Source organism: Babylonia areolata, chromosome 22 (assembly GCF_041734735.1).
Source record: "Babylonia areolata isolate BAREFJ2019XMU chromosome 22, ASM4173473v1, whole genome shotgun sequence".
NCBI lineage: Eukaryota > Metazoa > Mollusca > Gastropoda > Neogastropoda > Buccinidae > Babylonia > Babylonia areolata.
The window spans coordinates 10,107,425-10,127,424 of record NC_134897.1 but is presented as its reverse complement, the minus strand read 5'-3'; the positions used below and the strand labels follow the sequence as shown (position 1 = coordinate 10,127,424).

The 20,000-nt window shown below is 46.8% G+C and overlaps 1 protein-coding gene across 1 annotated transcript in view; it reads right to left on the bottom strand.

The window, feature by feature from the left end:
• Nucleotides 1-20,000, bottom strand: part of LOC143297403 (arg8-vasotocin receptor-like) — an 81,781-nt gene that overhangs the window by 11,194 nt on the left and 50,587 nt on the right. Inside the window, exons 2-3 of the mRNA XM_076609740.1 lie at nt 11,659-12,251; nt 3,337-3,500 (exon numbers count right to left, since the gene is read on the bottom strand). Coding sequence (XP_076465855.1) covers nt 3,337-3,500; nt 11,659-12,141 — 647 coding nt within the window. The 5' untranslated portion in view covers nt 12,142-12,251. The remainder of the gene's footprint in view (nt 1-3,336; nt 3,501-11,658; nt 12,252-20,000) is intronic.

Sequence of the window (20,000 nt, the reverse complement as noted above, 5' to 3'; positions counted from 1 at the left end):
CCCCTCACCACCCGACCCAACAACACATACTGTACCCCTTACCACCCCTTACCACCCGACCCAACAACACATATACTGTACCCCTTACCACCCGACCCAACAACGCACACTGCACCCCATCCCTTACCACCCGACCCAACAACACACTGTACCCCTTACCACCCCTTACCACCCGACCCAACAACACATACTGTACCCCTTACCACCCCTTACCACCCGACCCAACAACACACTGTACCCCTTACCACCCTACCCAACAACACATACTGTACCCCACCCCTTACCACCCGACCCAACAACACATATTGTACCCCTTACCACCCCTTACCACCCGACCCAACAACGCACACTGCACCCCACCCCTCACCACCCGACCCAACAACACATACTGTGCCCCTTTACCACCCCTTACCACCCGACCCAACAACGCACTGTACCCTTTACCACCCCTTACCACCCGACCTAACAACACATACTGTACCCCACCCCTTACCACCCGACCCAACAACACATACTGTACCCCATCCCTCGCCACCCGACCTAACGACACAGTGTCTGTCATTGTTGATAATTTCCAGTCTGAACCCGTTAAAATTGAACATGGAGTCCCACAGGGATCTGTTTTAGGCCCTTCACACTGTACACTGCCTTTCTGGCTGAAATCATCAACCGCCATAATGTCAGTCATCATTCTTATGCTGGTGACACTCAACTCCAGAAGAGTGATACAACTGAAAAACTGTCGTCGCTCTTGCAAGAAACATCCAACTGCTTCATGGATATACAAAATTGGATGACTCTAAATAAGTTACAACTGAATGCGGGCAAAACTGAAGCAATGATCATAGGAACTAAACAAAAACTCTCTTCTATCACAACTGACACAATCAAACTTGGCAGTACATCAATCCCTCTTTCCAGTTCAGTCAGGAACCTCGGCGTTGTCCTTGACAACACACTGTCCACGCAAAAATTTATATGTCAGACATGTCAATCCTGCTACTGTCAACTGCGGCGCATCAGTTCCATCCGGAAATATCGGTCCATTGACGCAACATCTAAACTTGTCGTTTCTCTCATTCTCTCGCGCCTTGACTACTGTAACTCTCTATTGTCTGGTTTGCCTGCTTCATCCATTCAGTCCCTTCAGCGCATACAAAACTCTGCTGCCCGACTCGTCCTCAGAAAGAAAAGATCTGAGCACATCACTCCTCTTTTGCAACATCTCCACTGGTTCCCTGTCTCACACCGAATAAAGTACAAGATCAGCACTCCATGCTACAAATGTATTCACAAATCAGCCCCTTCCTATTTCTGTGGCTGCCTTCACCTCTACACTCCATCTGGCTCACTACGATCAGCTTCGGATCCAATCCATTTACGCATATCCAGATTCAAACTCTCGACTGTTGGCCGCCGTTTTTTCTGTCTCTGGACCTTGCAATTGGAATGAACTTCCTCTTTCGCTTCGTCAAGTCTCCACACTCAGCTCTTTCAAGTCTGGCCTTAAAACCCACCTCTTCCCAAAATAGCCTCACTTCCCTGCCTCTTCCTTGTCTTCAGTTTCTCCAGAATGACTGGTGCGAAAGCGCTTAGATTTGTCTATGCACAAGATTCAGCGTTATATAAATACCATTATTATTATTATTATACTGTACCCCACCCATCACCACCCGACCCAACAACACATACTGTATCCCAGACAGAAAGGAAGCCGAGGAGTCGCTGTGCGTACCCGTCCCACCCCTTACCACCCGACCCAACAACACACGCTGCACCCCACCCCCCAGAGTGAAAAGAAGCCGAGCAATGAGTGTGCCTACCCGTCCCCAACCGATTACCACCCGACCCAATAACACACACTGCACCCCAGAGAGAACAGAAAGCCCAGGAGAGAGAGTGCCCCACCCCTCACCACCCGACCCAACAACACACACTGCACCCCAGAGAGAAAATAAAGCCCAGGAGAGAGAGTGCCCCACCCCTCACCGCCCGACCCAACAACACACACTGCTCCCCAGACAGAAAATAAAGCCGAGGAGGGAGAGTGCCCCACCCCTTACCGCCCGACCCAACAACACACACTGCACCCCAGAGAGAACAGAACGCCGAGGAGGGAGAGTGCCCCACACGTTACCACCCGACCCAACAACACACGCTGCACCCCACTCCTTACCACCCGACCCAACAACACACACAGCACCCCACTCCTTACCACCCGACCCAACAACACACACTGCACCCCAGAGAGAACAGAAAGCCCAGGAGAGAGAGTGCCCCAGCCCTTACCACCCGACCCAATAACACACACTGCACCCCACCCCTTATCACCCGACCCAACAACACACACTGCACCCCAGAGAGAACATAAAGCCGAGGAAAGAGAGTGCCCTACCTCTTACCACCCGACCCAACAACACACACTGCACCCCAGAGAGAACAGAAAACCGAGGAGGAAGAGTGCCCCACCCATTACCACCCGACCCAACAACACACAATGCACCCTACCCCTTACCACCCGACCCAACAACACACACTGCACCCCAGAGAGAACAGAAAGCTGAGGAGGGAGAGTGCTCCACCCCTTACCACCCGACCCAACAACACACACTGCACCCCAGAGAGAACAGAAAACCGAGGAGGGAGAGTGCCCCACCCCTTACCACCCGACCCAACAACACACAATGCACCCTACCCCTTACCACCCGACCCAACAACACACACTGCACCCCAGACAGAAAATAAAGCCGAGGAGGGAGAGTGCCCCACCCCTTACCACCCGACCCAACAACACACACTGCACCCCAGACAGAAAATAAAGCCGAGGAGGGAGAGTGCCCCACCCCTTACCACCCGACCGAACAACGCACACTGCACCCCACCCCTTATCACCCGACCCAAAAACACACACTGCACCCCAGAGAGAACAGAAAACCGAGGAGGGAGAGTGCCCCACCCCTTACCACCCGACCCAACAACACACACTGCACCCCACCCCTTACCACCCGACCCAACAACACACACTGCACCCCAGAGAGAACAGAAAGCCGAGGAGGGAGAGTGCCCCACACGTTACCACCCGACCCAACAACACACACTGCACCCCACCCCTTACCACCCGACCCAACAACACGCACTGCACCCCAGAGAGAACAGAAAGCTGAGGAGGGAGAGTGCTCCACCCCTTACCACCCGACCCAACAGCACACACTGCACCCCAGAGAGAACAGAAAGCCGAGGAGGGAGAGTGCTCCACACGTTACCACCCGACCCAACAACACACGCCGCACCCCAGACAGAACAGAAAAAAAGAATCCCAGAAGAGAGAGTGCCTACGCATAAGTGATGAAGGCCTGTCGGTGGATGGGCGGCTTGTTGCGGAAGGTGTTCTGACACATCACCATCTGCCGCACAGGGTCGTAGCGGGTCTGGAAGACGAACAGCATGGGGGTGGAGCACAGGGCCGCTGCCAGCCACCCGGCACCCGTCATCATCCACACCTGGAACATACACACAGGTTAGACTTTGACATACACCTGTAGCATGCAGCATTCACATCTGTAGAATTCAGTATTCATACCAATAGCCGAGTGGTTAAAGCGTTGGACTGTCAATCTGAGGGTCCCGGGTTCGAATCACGGTGACGGCGCCTGGTGGGTAAAGGGTGGAGATTTTTACGATCTCCCAGGTCAACATATGTGCAGACCTGCTTAGTGCCTGAACCCCCTTCGTGTGTATATGTAAGCAGAAGATCAAATACGCACGTTAAAGATCCTGTAATCCATGTCAGCGTTCGGTGGGTTATGGAAACAAGAACATACCCAGCATGCACACCCCCGAAAACGGAGTATGGCTGCCTACATGGCGGGGTAAAAACGGTCATATACGTAAAAACCCACTCGTGTGCATACGAGTGAACGCAGAAGAAGAAGATACCTGTAACATCCATCATTTACATCGTAGCAAATGCCCATGACATGCACCAGTTACAATTTGAGATACACCTGCATCACTACCGGTTAATATATAACTGAAACATACAGTGGTCATACCTGTAGCATGCACCAGTTACATCTTAATTAACATATACTACCAGCCGTTGCATTCAACCAGGAATATACTATTCATACACGTAACACAGTTTTTAATAATTATTGTTTGAACGCCTGGACTTTGAAAAAGTTTGTCGTCACTCTGTTTATTGCATTCTGTTTGCCACAAATATTTCACTCCGATTTATCTTTATGTCTGAGACAGAAGCAAGCAACACAATGATATATTCGTGACATTTTTTGGCTTGCGCATGTCAAATAAAGCAAGTGTATTTCCCAAACCTGTTGGCTGTGTGCCCTGTTTCATGTGTAATAAGCACGTGCGCGTGACAAAAGACAAACCCTGACACGATACAGATGCTGTAACGTCTTCAGTCATTCCCATTGTAATGACTATGCATACCATCGGCGCCGATATTAAAGGCATGAGCTTACGAATCACAAAGAAACGCTTGAACATTTTTAACATAAACTATTGTATTTTGTATTTGTATTTCTTTTCATTACAACAGATTTCTCTTTGTGAAATTCGGGCTGCTCTCCCCAAGGGAGAGCGCGTCGCTAAACTACCCATTTTTTTGTTTGTTTGTTTTGTATTTTTTCCTGCGTGCAGTTTTATTTGTTTTTCCCATGGAAGTGGATTTTTCTACAGAATTTTGCCAGGGTCAACCCTTTTGTTGCCATGGGTTCTTTTATGTGCGCAAGGTGCATGCTGCACACGGAACCTCGGTTTATCGTGTCATCCGAATGACTAGCGTCCAGACCACCACTTAAGGTCTAGTGGAGGGGGAGAAAATATAGGAGGCTGAGCCGTGATTCGAACCAGCGCACTCAGATTCTCTCGCTACCTAAGCGGACGCGTTACCTCTAGGCCATCACTACGCATCTTTACTTGTTATTTCAGGGGAAATTTCTCCCGCAAACTCGTGTTTTGTAGTTTTTGCTTTCTACACAGGTACACCGTCTGAAATCCCAAACATCTGCCAACTTCTGGCTTTAGAAAAAACAGAAAGGGGGTGGAACTAACGGGAAAATGTTCGTGTAGAAACAGTCCACAGTAATGGCCATAGTGATCATGCTGTTGTGCCAGTTGTTTTAAATGTATATCAGTCTTCTCTCTCTCTCTCTCTCTCTCTCGTGTGTGTGTGTGTGTGTGTGTGTGTGTGTGTGTGTGTGTGTGAGTGTGGGTGACTGGCACTGTGAACACGCAAAGCAAGTGTGGATTTATTTACACGCCCTATACAAATAGGGTCTGTTCAGTCTTTTGAACCCCTGCTTCGAAACACTTCTCAAATCTCTAAATCTTGATAAACCTCTCTGGTCAATTCTGGTTCATGTGAGACAAAGACAGCTGAGAACTGTGGGTTTTTAATTCAGGATTCAAATGCCGCCGGCCGTTGACATTCAACCAGGAAATGGTTTCGGTTTGACATTATTTTTATTTATTGATTCATTTGCTTATATACCGTAGTCACAAAAGGCCTCGAGACAGCAAACTGTCTTCGGGAAAGTCTTTCATCATAACAAACGCCGGGCCAGAAATATTTCACTGTCCGTATCCAAGCGTTTCTCTTTCACATTGTGGCTTACGCAATCCCACCCACCACTGACCCCCCCCCCCCCCCCCCCCCCCCCCCCCCCCTCAACCCAACATGGCTCTCCAAACGAACAGGATGTCCAGCAGACACGGCATCAGAGGCCCTAAAAACGCCAGAAATGACCGCAGCAGTGTTTCATGACCCGTTTAACCCACCTCTCCGTCTTCCTTTGCACAGCCAACCGAGAGTTGGACGAGGGCCATTGGGGAGCCCAGGCCCGGGGAAAGTCCGGGCCATAGGAAACAGTTGGCCGTGATGCAGCACAGATACATGGCCTGACGGCCACATTCAGCTCCCATTTGTCCTCCGCCGCTGGCTGCAGCACGGGGGTCGACATGGCGGGTCGCAGGGTTACCACGCAGAGAAAGACACAGACCATGGGAAAGGATGAAATGATGAGTGGCCAGCCACACACGGGGAAAACGATCGCCCATTAGGCAGACAGCAGATTAAAGATAACGACTGCAGTGATCTAAGGGGACTTTCTGAGCAGAGAGGAGGAGGGTTGGTGGAGAGGATGGGCGTGTAGCGGACGGGTAGGGATGAAAAAGGATACAAACAAGGCCGTCAAGGCAGAAATGTAGAAAAGAATAGATGTATGGAAGAGATATGTGTCAGTTAAGCAGTACGTAGAAGATTCCCCACCACCACCACTAACTCCCTCACCCGGTTCACGTGCAGCTGCGGGGAGGCAAGAAAAAGAGAAAAAAATGACGAGAGACAGAGAGGGAGACAGAGAGAGGGAGACAAAGAGAGGGAGACAGAGAGAGAGAGAGAGAGAGAGAGAGAGAGAGCGCAATTCCTCCACTTATGACACACACTTCCCTCTGAATCTGTTTTCTTTTCCATTGCCCGTGCATCACTACCCAATATGGGTAAAACTTATAAAAAAAAAAAAAAAAAGAATAATAAGAAAGAAAGAAAGAAACCAGCACAGATCTAACAAAGTACCGGATTCATTTCATGATTCATGAAATAAGTCCTTCCGTTACTTTGGTGAAAAAAATATGGTGCAATAGTCCCTCCTGATCCTCAGGACCATGCTGTAAAATATTAGCCAATCAGAAACCTGGACACGTTACCCTGGAAGCCAATGGACACCATTTTCCGGGTTCTGTCCAGTCAGGCTGAATCTGGGTCAAGCCATAGCGCTGCAGACATCAGTATTCTGCGCAGGCCTCGCTCCTCGAAGCGTGCCCCGCGTCAGTGATTCCGCTTCTTCAGAGCAGTGGCCAGCACTAATCAACAAATGTGAGGCCAGGCAGAATGCTACAGACCAAGGTGCGTGCCTGGATGGCTCAATCGGTTAGGCGTTGGACATACATTCCAGGGTTGCGAGTTCGATACCTCCAAAGCGCAACGTCGAGAAACGACATTCCATCATGCTGCCTGTCTGGGCTGGGTTGCATGCGCGATCTTAACAGGGCTATGTTTGTTTTGCGTTTGTCTTTCCAAAGTCTGCGGAATTAGCAGAGACGTTTGAAAATTCTTAACTCACTCAGTACGGCCAGTCCTCTCTCTTCTCCTCTACTCAGACCCCTCGGATGTCCAGTGGGTGTCTGAATGACCCAACCTTTAGCTGCTGTCGTCAGAATTGTGGTATTCTTTGTCAACATTCACCTCTTCAGTATAAGAGCCTTCCGCTTGCAATATTTTGATGATGGTAACTGGGGTGAAACGCTGTTAACGTCGTACTCTTTCGCCGTTCGTATGGAGAGAGTTAACGCTAAGCGAACTTAGTGCTGCTGAGATCACTCAGGTAGCCCAGCTCTAGTGCTGACAGCTTTGTGTCAGACTGATTCTCTCCTCGGAGGCGATCTCCGGTGATCTCTGATGGCTGGATTAACAGGCGTGGATGTTGACGAAAAACATGAATATAAACAGGAGTCTTCTCAGAAGGCTTTCAAGCATACTTCTGGCCAAAACCTTGCTGGGTACAGATAGGTGAATCATACCTCGCCAGTCGTTGCAGGATAAGACTCCCATCTTTGGTAGTGTGGCGAGGTATGCTTTGTTCCATTCTTCGGGCTCTTTTACTTAAAAAGCCTTGGACGAAACTTTGAGAAAACAAACCGATATCCGGCAAGGCAAATCACGCACAGACAAAATCGCCACACTGCGCATCACTGAAAAATCAATTGATTTGTAGCCCCCCAAACCCCACCCCCCCTACACACACACACACACCGCTTCCCCCCCGAACCCCCCACCCTCCATACAATATTGTAAGACTTTGAAACAGTTTTGAAAATATGGGGAAAGAAGAACCTGAAGGCTAATGCTCCAGTACGGAATACCTGCAAAATTCATTGCCATCTTCCATCAGCTGTATGACAACTCATCTGTTAGGTCAATCATAACGGTAAGCCGAACAATCTATTTGGTAACGGCACAAAATACTAACAGGGGTATCATATGGACATTCAACCAACTAGTTGGGATAACCCTGATTTGGTCGACGATATAAGCCTTCTCTTACATAGATGCCAAGATTTACCAGACAAACTACTCTGTCTTTTCGAACTAATATGTCTTTGCGACGAAGAAGAAGAGAAAACATTCCCCTAAAACACCAAAAACACATTCCGGATCTGAGTCCGCTGGGTACGCGCTATTGCAGCCCTGTGCGCCACAAGGACCCCATAGGAATAAGTCAAATCATTCAGTCATCGCTCTGACATACTATACAGTTTCCTGTGTTTGAAGATATGTCATCAATCATGTGCCGGCCACTTCTCACCCCTGTATCCTCGCAGTGCAAACGTCTTGCAGTCACTTAACTGAACCTGTCCACCAAAAGCCAGCGGACGGGAGGACCGTTCATTCCAGACATAATGATGCTTACTTTCAACCCCTACCCTCTCTTTAAACCGCCCGGGTGCTGTATCTTCTTTTCCAGGAACTTTGCGGAGACGTTGATTTGATACTTCAAGGACCGTCGGGAGGTAAATTGTAGGGGAGAATGCCCCCCACACGCCAGCTAATTTGCGAGACCTACTGCGAGTACTCACTTTATTGATTCCATTCCGGCTTTTGTTTGTCTATCTCCCTCTGTCTGACGGTCTCTGGTACTGAGTGATAAGATCGTCTGCAACCCTATCAGGATTTGTTCCCCTTATCTCCAACCCATTTGTAAGTGTCTTCACCACCACCTTCACTCCCCCACCCTCTCCCCCTCCCCCCAGAGGCTCTGTGAATGGAATGATGAATGGAGAGCGGGGGAGGGACGGGTTGCGGAGGCGGTGTGATTTGTGGGCGTCATTCAGACAGGGTTAATTGCTGGACCCGATCAGCGTTGATCAGTGTACACACCGTAAATAACCCTCGTCTCAAACCCTCGGCGGGGTGGTAGAAGCAGTGTGAAAAAGCCCGGCCCGGACGCTTCATCCAAGCTTGTCATAGTTTTACGCTCGCGATGTTTCTGATACCTTTTGTCGTCGTCTTTACGGTCATCGTCTTCTTAAAGAACTGTTCCGAGATGTCGAAATTGAGGGAAGGTATGAACGAGGGAGGGAAGGAGGGGTAGAGAGAGAGAAATGGGGGCGGGGGGGTTGGGGTGGTGGAGGGGGGGTTGTAAGAGAAAAAGGGGGAGGGGTTGAATGGAGGGAGAGGGTTTAAGAAATCTGAAATCCCCCACCTTCATCTCAGAACGGGAATTTACCAGCTCAATTCAAATATGTAGGTCTCCACTGTCAGCCCAACATGCAGAAATATTTCCACTGGAAAATATATCTGACGGAACCGTCTGGAGGATCCGTGTCAAACTTTGGAAGATAAAACCAAACATCAATATGTCTAGGAATATGTCAAGATATGCACACAGTCTTCCTTCAAAATTTATCCATCCCACAATGTCTGTTCCAGAAGATAAAACCATACATCAGTATGTTTGGGCATGCGTCACTTATGGTGGTATATACACAGCCTTCCTTCAAATGTATTTATCCCACTGTGTATGTGTCTAGTGTCTTAGTGTCTACCCAATGCCGATCTACATATATGTGCATCGTGTACTGAATTTCTCGGCATTGAGGAAACGGTGTAGACGATAAACTGGACGGCATGCCAGTTAAAGGGAGGCCATTTATTTTGTTTCGTGAAAGCAGTGAAGTATCATCTCTATTGGTTGATAACAGAAACATGGGGCCCATGTTTTTTTTCTTAAAGGTTAGGAGGAGTTTTTTCTTTCAGCCTTCAGAATCAAGAACAGTACATGCGCGTGAAGGATTGGTCTGAAACCACTCTGATCTGTCTCAGCAAAGACTCACCATTACATAAACACTTTTTTTAAATGCAGAGACCAGCATGACACACTGTAAAACGAAATCTCAGCTTGGACAATGTTCTTCCTCCTATAGTGTATGAAAGAGAGGGACAGATGGGTGACTACCAGGTGAGTGTTCGTTCTTTAGTTTAACGTCTTTTCACTGTAAGTGATATTAGAACAGGTGAGTGTCAACGTTTGTTGAAGTGTAAGGCTGACCATTGTTCTGAAGCTCTGGCCGTAAGGTTTACCTACATTGCGACGTGTATTCCGACACACAACTGTAAACGAATTACATCGACAGAATGTAACGCGGTACGACTCAGTGCATACCATACCACGTCTCCCAACACAAAACAACCTATCTCTCACAATAAAATGTTCACGGAGCGAAGAACATGTAGTCCAATGCTCGTAGATATAGTACTTAAATCACCACAGATGACATCTGTACAACTTTACGCGGCACAACACGAGACCACAGCACGACACGAGAACACACATTCCTGGATAACCCGTCAACATTCACAGCAGACGGTCTGCGGAAGTGCAGACGCCCAATACCGTATGACGTCATTAGTAAGCCCGTACAGATTTTGAAGACACCGCCGGTGCAATGTAACACGGCATAACATAAAACACACCCCACACCCTGATCCGACACAATGCACCACTCATAGCAAAAAGCTCGTGAAAAAAGCGCAGATACCGCGTGATATATAATTAAGTCTATAAAAAAACGCACCAACTTACGCTTCTACAGTATAATTTAACACGGATTAACAAAATACACACCACCTCACACCACACAACCTAATTCGGCACAAAACAATGACAGGCGCAACAGCTGAGTTGACTTCAATGTGAGGGTCCTGGGTTCAAATATCGGCCACAGTGTCTGATGTGTTGAACGTGGATATTTCTTTTTTTTTTCCTCCCCAATCTCACACGTCAAAATATATACAGACCTACAAATGCCTAAACTCCCTTGAGTATACACAAGCAGAAGATCAAACGCATATGTTAACGATACAGTAATCCAAGTCAGCGTTCGGTGAGTTATGGAAATTAGAACATAACCAGCATGTACATCCCCGGAAACGGAGTATGGTCGCCTACATGGCCGGGTAAAAGCCCACTCGTACATAAGAGTGAACGCTGTGAGGTGTAACCCATGAATGCAGACGTTGAGGTGGAAGAAGAATAATCTTTATCTTCATCTTTGTGGCTTCAAGCCCAGACGACCACACACGGCTAGAAAACTTATTTATATCGGCTCCGTAGAACCTGAAAGAATACCCCCATCCACCCCCCAACAAACAAACAACAACAACAAATCTGCTAAAGAAAATTACACACAATCACAGTCCAGTTCATGCACATACAAACCTGGGACATGCCTCTGACGTTGACCATTCCGTCATCAGAGGATTTTAGAAAAATAAACTTACATCAAAAAGAAGAAGAAGTAGACGAAGACGAAGACGACGAAGAAGAAGAAGTGGAAGAAGAAGAAGAACAACAACAAAAAGACAAAAAGAACAAGAAGAAGCAGATGAATAAGATCGAGGAAAACAAGAAGAAGGAGGAGAAGATAGAAAAGAACACGAAAAAGAAGATCGAGAAAAAGAACGAAAAGAAGAACAAGAAGTCAAAAAGAACAAGAACAAGATCAAGAAGAACGCGAACAACAACAGCAACAACCCCCTCTACCCCCATCCCCACAAACCCAAACCACACTCACAGCGAAAGGCTCGCGCAGCGGAGAGCGGATGGCCTGGTGCCTGTCGAGGGCGATGACCACCAGCATGTTGGTGGAGGCGCAGTTGGCGAAGATCATGAGGAACTTGACGAGGCGGCACATCACGTCCCCGGCCAGCCACTCGCGGTCCAGGTACTCCCACACCAGCTGGGTGGTGCAGCCCAGCACCATCACCATCAGATCCGCCACGCACAGGTTCAGGATCAGGGCGTTCACCCGGGTCCGCAGCCGCCGCTTGGAGAACATCCACACCAGGACCAGCACCCCGCCCAGCATGCCCACCACGATCTGCACGTACAGCACGCTCACCCGCACCGTGAAGTCGTAGCGGATGTCGTGCACCGTGCCGCTGGGCGTCGTCACGTTGTAGCTGCGGCCGTCGTCGTCGTTGTCGTAGGTGGGGTCGGTGATGGTGATGGTGGTGTCTGGGGGGATGACGTCTGATGATGGCGATGTGACTTTCATGATGGCCGGTGTGTTGCGTTTCCGTGATGTGTCTCAAAACGATTCTTCAGCCTACGGGAATAAACGTCACTGGCAGGACAGCCTTCCTAATGCCTGGCCTCCTGGCAAGTCTGGAAAAGAGAAGATGACTGTATTAACATACTTACAAAGTAGAGCTTTAAAGTTTATGGCCCTACATGACAAGATAATTGTATCGGCATAACTACACAGCAGTGCTTCAATGCTCACGACCCGGCATGACAAACTCTAACGCTGACACCAGATTCCCTCTCCGTCTTTGATCCTTTGATGAAGTCAGGTCAATATCATGGTATCGATATGTTTATGGGAATTGTCGCTGTCTTCACGACGATGATGTAATTTCCTGATCATGCAAGTACTACAATCCTACGGCAGAATTTGCGTGTGGCGTTTTGCAGATCTGGTGGTAACTGTCGCCGTCTTCATAATGTTGTAACGGTCTGTACTTCATTGTGAACGTCGTTTTCTGATAATGCAGTTATGCCCCGAAGGAATATCAGCATGTGGTGTTCTGAATAATAATACTGAATCAGAACAGATATCATATGTAACTGATCACGATCAAAGTACTTCAGCAAGCAAGGTCTGCTCTGACGATTGGCTCTAAGGAGACATGACATTTTTAGCTCTTTGTGTAAGCTGACAACTGGCACTTATGTGTGTTGTGTACAGGAGGCATGAGTAAGGGGGGTGGGGGTGGGGGGATACACCGATATGGGAGCACAGAAACTAAGGGAGGTGTATTATCTCTGGATCGTAGGGGTTATAAAAACAAAATGAGACGATGAATTGAGCATGACTTCATCATTAATACATTTCCATTGTCGTTGTCTGGAAAATACATATTCAGACACGGCAAGTCAATAGTTTTAATTTCCGGAGTTTAAGCAGCAGTTCCGGAGGACATCAACTCGCTATGACTATCAATAGAAATCTGAAGAGAAAAGGCAAAACGAAGTTGGATGGGGGATCGACGGGGGAGGGGGGAGGTTAGGGAAGGAAGGAGGGAACGGAGAGAGAGGGAGGGGGGAGGTTAGGGGAGGAAGGAGGGAACAGAGAGAGGGAGGGAGGTTAGGGGAGGAAGTGGGGATCGGGGAGAGAGGGAGGGAGGTTAGGGGAGGAAGGGTCTTAACTGAATATTGACCGTTGGTACAAGCAGACGTAAGTGGAATCTCTCAGAAAACGTGCCCCATCCCCACCCTGGCTGTTAGTTACGTCGCCTGTCGTGCTTCTCCCGGCGTGTCTGGAGGAGTTCTCCTTACTTCGTGCTGTAAGTTCTTCAAAAAATAATCATACTTTATTTTTAGAGGTGCGGAAAGTTCTCCTTACTTCGTGCTGTAAGTTCTTCAAAAAATAATCATACTTTATTTTTAGAGGTGCGGAAAGTCAGCGTTGCCATATACACTAGTTTGTTATTATACAACACAGCACTGTCCAACAACAAAGTGAGAGATATATTATCAATGGTTTCTCCAGTGCAATGGGAAATCACTTACAGCTTAGTCTTTTGTGAAGGACCATGAATCTGAAACCAGAAGACAAAATTGCACTGGCTCTTAGTGCTGCAGCCTTGATGGATAGTTGGCCTTTGGGAACCATCCCAACGCTGACTGTCCTGTGGGGATGTAATTTGGGCAAGACACTCTCCACTAAAATCAAATTCTAGCCCACGTAGTCGGGACAGCAGTTACCTTCTAGGCTGTTCTGATGGTCATAGTCAAAAACGACTGTCAAATTGTGTAATTTATACGTCGATTGTGATCACTGTCACAAACTGAATAATTTTTGTCCTTTCGTCAGCTTTCCCCCACTCGAATTCATCTTCTTTGTTCATATTGGGTCAGTGTAGACAATCTGGTCCTAATACGATAATTCATATCTATCAGATCGTATATTTCATCAAATAAGGGTTTAAACAGCGCATACAAAACCGATCATGTGTCAGTCCCTTGACACAGCAGATTTTTGCTCACATTTTACGCCTGTTAACTCTAGTAAAAAATGATGGAAGTTGGCTAAGTTCACCGCTAAATTATCCAATTATCCGTCACTTATACCGACACCACTCAAGGTTTGTATGAAAGATGTTGCTTGTCGTTAAGAGATTTTCCTAACATGCAATTCCACACTGCCTCCATTATGTTGAACGGGCATCTGTATTTTTGTATTTGTATTTCTTTTTATCACAACAGATTTCACTGTGTGAAATTCGGGCTGCTCTCCCCAGGGAGAGCGCGTCGCTACACTACAGCGCCACCCATTTTTTTGTATTTTTTTTCTGCGCGCAGTTTTAGTTTTTCCTATCGAAGTGGATTTTCTACAGAATTTTGCCAGGAACAACCCTTTTGTTGCCGTGGGTTCTTTTACGTGCGCTAAGTGCATGCTGCACACGGGACCTCGGTTTATCGTCTCATCCGAATGACTAGCGTCCAGACCACCACCCAAGGTCTAGTGGAGGAGGGGGGGGGGAGAGAAATATCGGCGGCTGAGCCGTGATTCGAACCAGCGCGCTCAAATTCTCTAAGGCTGGGCCAAAAGACGCAAGATGTCATCCAGTCCAAATCAACAAGTCTGTTGTCACAGAGCAGCTGGAGAGATGCGCCGAAGGCTGTTGACAGCTGTGAGACATGTTATAAAGCCACGGGGTTGCACGTGCCCACGTTGTCTGAATACAATGACTGAACTCTGTGTAGCTGTCATCTTCAGGATTTTAGCGGTAGTTACATTACAAAGATCTGTTTCTGTTTGCACTGATGATCTGCTTTCTGCTCTCAACCGTATGCCCCCCTTTTGTTTTCTTTTCGTCAGTTGTATTTTTCTTACGTTTCTTTTGTTTATTCATAACTCAAGCTATAATTCAAATGTTTATATTGTCTACCTGCAGAGACATCCGTTACAAATTTTTGTTGTTGTTGTTGTTGTTGTTTGTTTGTGTGTGTGTGTGTGTGTGTGTGTGTGTGTGTGTGTGTGTGTGTGTGTGACAGTGAGAGTGAAAGTGAAAGTGTGAGTGTGTATGTATATGTGTGTGTGTGTGTGTGTGTGTGTGTGTGTGTGTGTGTGTGTGTGTGTGTGTGTGTGTTACGACAGGACTTAATTAATTCAAGACTTTCGTCGTCCTGTCGTATTAACAGAATTGTGACATTTAACATAAAATACTGTTTCAACCAAACGGAGTGAGGGCTCATATACATGCGATGGACGTGTACAATGGCCCTGAAGCTTCGAGATATTTAAAAATCCTCAACCCCCTGGAGCTTCGAGATATTTAAAAATCCTCAACCCCTTGAAGCTTCGAGATATTTAAAAATCCAAAAATCCTCAACCCCCTGAAGCTTCGAGATATTTAAAAATCCTCAACCCCGAAAGAAAATAAAAAGGATATTTGCCATCCACGGTGCGCTTGTACAGAGCATTTATGAATGATTCATGATTGTCCACTCATCACGATTCTCTTATAACGTCCCTGGAGCATCAGACTGACCTCTAATTTAATACGTTTTTGCTGTGAAATGGATTTGGTTTGCAAATTTGAACTTCGGCAAGAACGCCCTATTTCTTTTTTTAATTCAATTTTTAGTTATCTATTTTATTAATTGTTGTGTTCTCTCTTTTTTGTTGTCATTTTATTGAACAACGACTTTCGAAATAAAGAGAGACAACACATAGAAAAGAAAGATCAGTCTGAGTGTTTTGCACTGAAGAGGGATTGGAGGGTGGGGGGTGGGGGGTGAGTTTGAGCAATTATCTTCCCTTTCTTGGGGGGGTTGAGGGTCGAGTCCCCTGCTGCCTCTCTCGCTCTCTCAAACTGAAAGTTCCGAACCATACGTTGGGTCAGTCTATACAATCCTTGTGGGGGGAAACCACGCACTGGAACAGTCCATTCCTCTACAGTGGGGGTGGGAGAGTTGGGGGAGTGAGGGGGAGAAACCAAAGTCTAGACCTTTTTATCACTGTAGCGGGTGGGTTTGGGGGATGTATGCGTGTGGCTTATTTCTCCCAGGGTAACCAATCTGCAGTGAACGGGTGGTTGAAGCAGGCAAAAATGTTTCCATATCACGGGAGCAGAAACTCCCAGGGTTCTCCTTTGTATGCACCCGTCTGAAACCCCTTGGAGGCAGCCTCCACACACTGGTGCAGTGTAGATAGAGAGGCTGTGCTTTGCGGCTGGGGGAAAAGGAGAGGGGTGAAGAGGGCGTTCTCTTTCACACGGTAGACATTGTGGTGTGTGATCTGTGTCATTATCCCCCTTGTACACCATCTGTCAAACACACACACACACACACACACACACACTCACACCCCCCTCCCCCTAACAACCCCACTCCCCTACATAAACATACATGCAGACACTTGCACGCACACACACTCACTCAGTCTCACACACACACACACACACACACACATACTCTCTCTCTCAATAACATCAAAGTGTCAAAACGTCAAAACGTCTCTCTCTCTCCGTCTCTGTGTCGTTTATTCTATTGTTTTGTAATGATAAAGAAAATGACTAATGTTAACGCATTCACCCATATTATAAGGACCTAATGGCCAATGTGTCAAAGTGCCAACTCTGTCTCTCTCTCTGTCTCTCTCTCTCTCTCTCTGTCTCTCTCTCTCTCTCTCTCCTGACGTACGAGCACAGACACGCGCTGTGCGCACACGCACAGAAGCCCTCAATAAACCTCGTGCAATAATGGATGGAACCAGTCAACAGTATCAGCTGCTCTATCGGGGCAGTCCTTGTCTCACAGCTATGTACAGGTCCAGGGGGCCACATGATTTATGCGTGCTTGTCAACAGTGGCCGCAGAAAAAGAACAACAAAGCACAGGGGAAAAAAACACCCCAAAAACAAACAAACACAGGGAATGATTTAACGGGCCTGTCACGGACAATCCACTACTGGGGGTTGATCACTGACCCCAACACCGTCAGACCAGATGAATGGGATGGCCCTGCAGGATGGGCGTCACTTCAACCGCTTCGATGCTTCTTTTTTTTTTTATCCCCCTCCCGCCTCTCTCTCTCTCTCTCACACACACACACAAGTGAACGTAAGACGAGCTGCACTGGTGCATTGCACTTCTGGGCAATGGTCAATGCTGGTCAGTGAATAGTCAAACGAGGTCAAGACGACTTGATATCGCATGGACATGATAAAATACCGCCTTCTGAAAACTGTTAGGCAGTGGTCAGCAATAGCCAGCAGTAATCAGAAGTGGTTATTCAATGGGTCAAGTCCCGTCAAGAAATCATGATACTGCGTGACCTGTCACAAAATATTACAATCCGACCTGTTGCACTGTTTAGTAGTGGACAGCCATGATGCTGAGTTTTGCCACAACACGTCGTCCAAAATCACATTAAAAAAAATTACCTATGAAGAGAAGTGAAAGAAAAAGAACAACAGAAGACATTTCCCACTCATGCCATTGAAAGAGCAAAAGAGCGAGCGCGCGAACGAGAGAGAGAGCGAGAGAGAGAGGGAGAGAGATATATGATTTATTCACATAGGCCAAGGCCCCTTACTGAGGGGTATGTGAACAGAATACAATGAAAAACAAAGAAAAACAAAAACAAAACAACAAAAAACAACTCATATAATACAACATACGTAGAAAATTCGATATAACATAAGTTCCAAATGAAAACTAGCCTAGCTACGAATCAGTGTTTTCATAAGAAAGAGAGAGAGAGAGAGAGAGAGAGAGAGAGAGAGAGAGAGAGAGAGAGAGAGAGACAGACAGACAGACAGACAGAAAGACAGACAGAGACAGAGACAGAGAAACAGAACAGAAACAGAAACAGAGAAAAAGAGAGGACTGGTAGAGTAGAGGAGAGCTAAACAGACAGATAGAAAGAAAGAGAAACGGCAAATTAGAAAGTAAACGAGATGAAAAACTCAGGAAACGGGGAAGATCGTGCCACAGGTCCTGCACACCATTCAAAGCAACAGAAGCAAATGCCACCCTCAAAACTCCAAAACACATGCGCGTAAAACGACTGATCCTTTCAAACCTGAAGATGCAATAGAAAAGAAAATCAGGCATAAAATTTGAGTGGAATATCAATGCGCTGAAATCCAGGAGATGTTTCTGGTGTGAACCATTCCCTGATATTAGAAGAGTAAGTAAACAAACAAACAAACGAGAAAAAACAAAACAAAACAACAACAACAACAACGACAACAACAACAAAACAAGCAAGAAAGAACAACAACAGTGCATGAAAAGATGCTTAAAACAAGAGCGTAAAAACAGCCAAAAAATCGTCAAAGAGCAACTCGCCTTTTCGGGACTCTATAAACCCGGCCCTGTCATAAAGCTGAATTATCCAGACACGAAACATGTTACATTTAACAACAAAAACAACAACATCGAAAACAACGTCAAGATGAATGGATAAGCAAATCAATACAAGAAAAACAACAAACACGACTGAACAACAACAAAACGTACAGAAGTAAAGGAAACGACACACGAGAAAATCTGAAGCCAAAGGTTTCCAGAAGAGGCGAACATTATTCGTTAAAAAAAAGCCGCGCAGAAGTAAAGGGAGCAACATGAGAAGAAACCTTTAACACAAGGTTTCCAGAATGTGTTGATACTGGTTATAAATGAAAAACACACAAGAGGTGACGGATATCCCAATGCGGTGTAAAGAACAATACAGGCTGGCAAATATTGCTGCCCTATTCCCCAATTGGAAGACATTTCTGTGTACGATAGTCAATCGTTTTCGACTATGACCATCAGAACAGCAGAGGACACAACTGCTGTCCCGACTATCTGGGCTAGAATTTGATTATAGTGGAAAGCGTCTTGCCCAAGTTACATCCCCACTCTCTCGGCCAAGAGGGTTTTAGGACAGTCGGCGTTGGGATGGTTCCCAAAGGCCAGCTAGCCCCCAAGGCTGCAGCACTAAGAGCCAGTGCAACTGTGCCTGCTAGTTTGAGAGTCCCCCCCCCCCTTCCCCACTCAGTAAATGGCCATAACGATTATCACTTACGAGTGGTTACTGCAGTAAATTTACATGAGTTTGTTAAGCTTCTGACACTTTTGAAGATCCAGGCAAGACAGATATTTCGTTGTCAAGATATTTTGTTACACACGCTTGAAAGTATGTTCAGAGATTAAGCAGTTCTACGGGTGTGGCACAGAGACATACAGAAGTGATTCCGTTCAAAGCAACATTTCACTTCCGTGGGCTGGGTGTATACTGGAATATTTTTTTAAACGTATTTTTCATGTTTAACTTACATTTAAAAAAAAGCCAGAGGTGCACACATGTCTGAACGAAACGTTCTGTGAACCCATTAGTGCTAGCTGCCATTCATTTCAACGAGGAAACTCATGAACGCAAAGCAACTGACTTCAATAAAAACGGCGCATTAGGTGTAACTGCTTCAAAGGCACGTGCATAACGGTACACTGTGAAAAAGAAATGCTGTCATCTGCAGACATAGAAATGAATGGAGATAATGTGTGTGTGTGTGTGTGTGTGTGTGTGTGTGTGTGTGTGTGTGTGTGTGCGCGCGCATGTGTGCGCATGTGTGTGTGTGTGTGTGTGTGTGTGTGTGTGTGCAAACGAACACATGCGTGCTTGTATGCATGCATTGTATGCGATTGTGTGCATCAGCGTTTGCACACTTGCTAGGCACACACACACACACACACACACACACACACACACACCCCTCTCTCTGCCTCGTGTAATTCTGAATGAATCAGTCGACGGAATGAATTGCGACAGTGAAGCAGAACTGATTTCAACAATGTTCCGAGACCAGCGTTGTGTTGTGTTGTGTTTTTTTGTGTTGCGTTGTGTTATGTTGTGTTT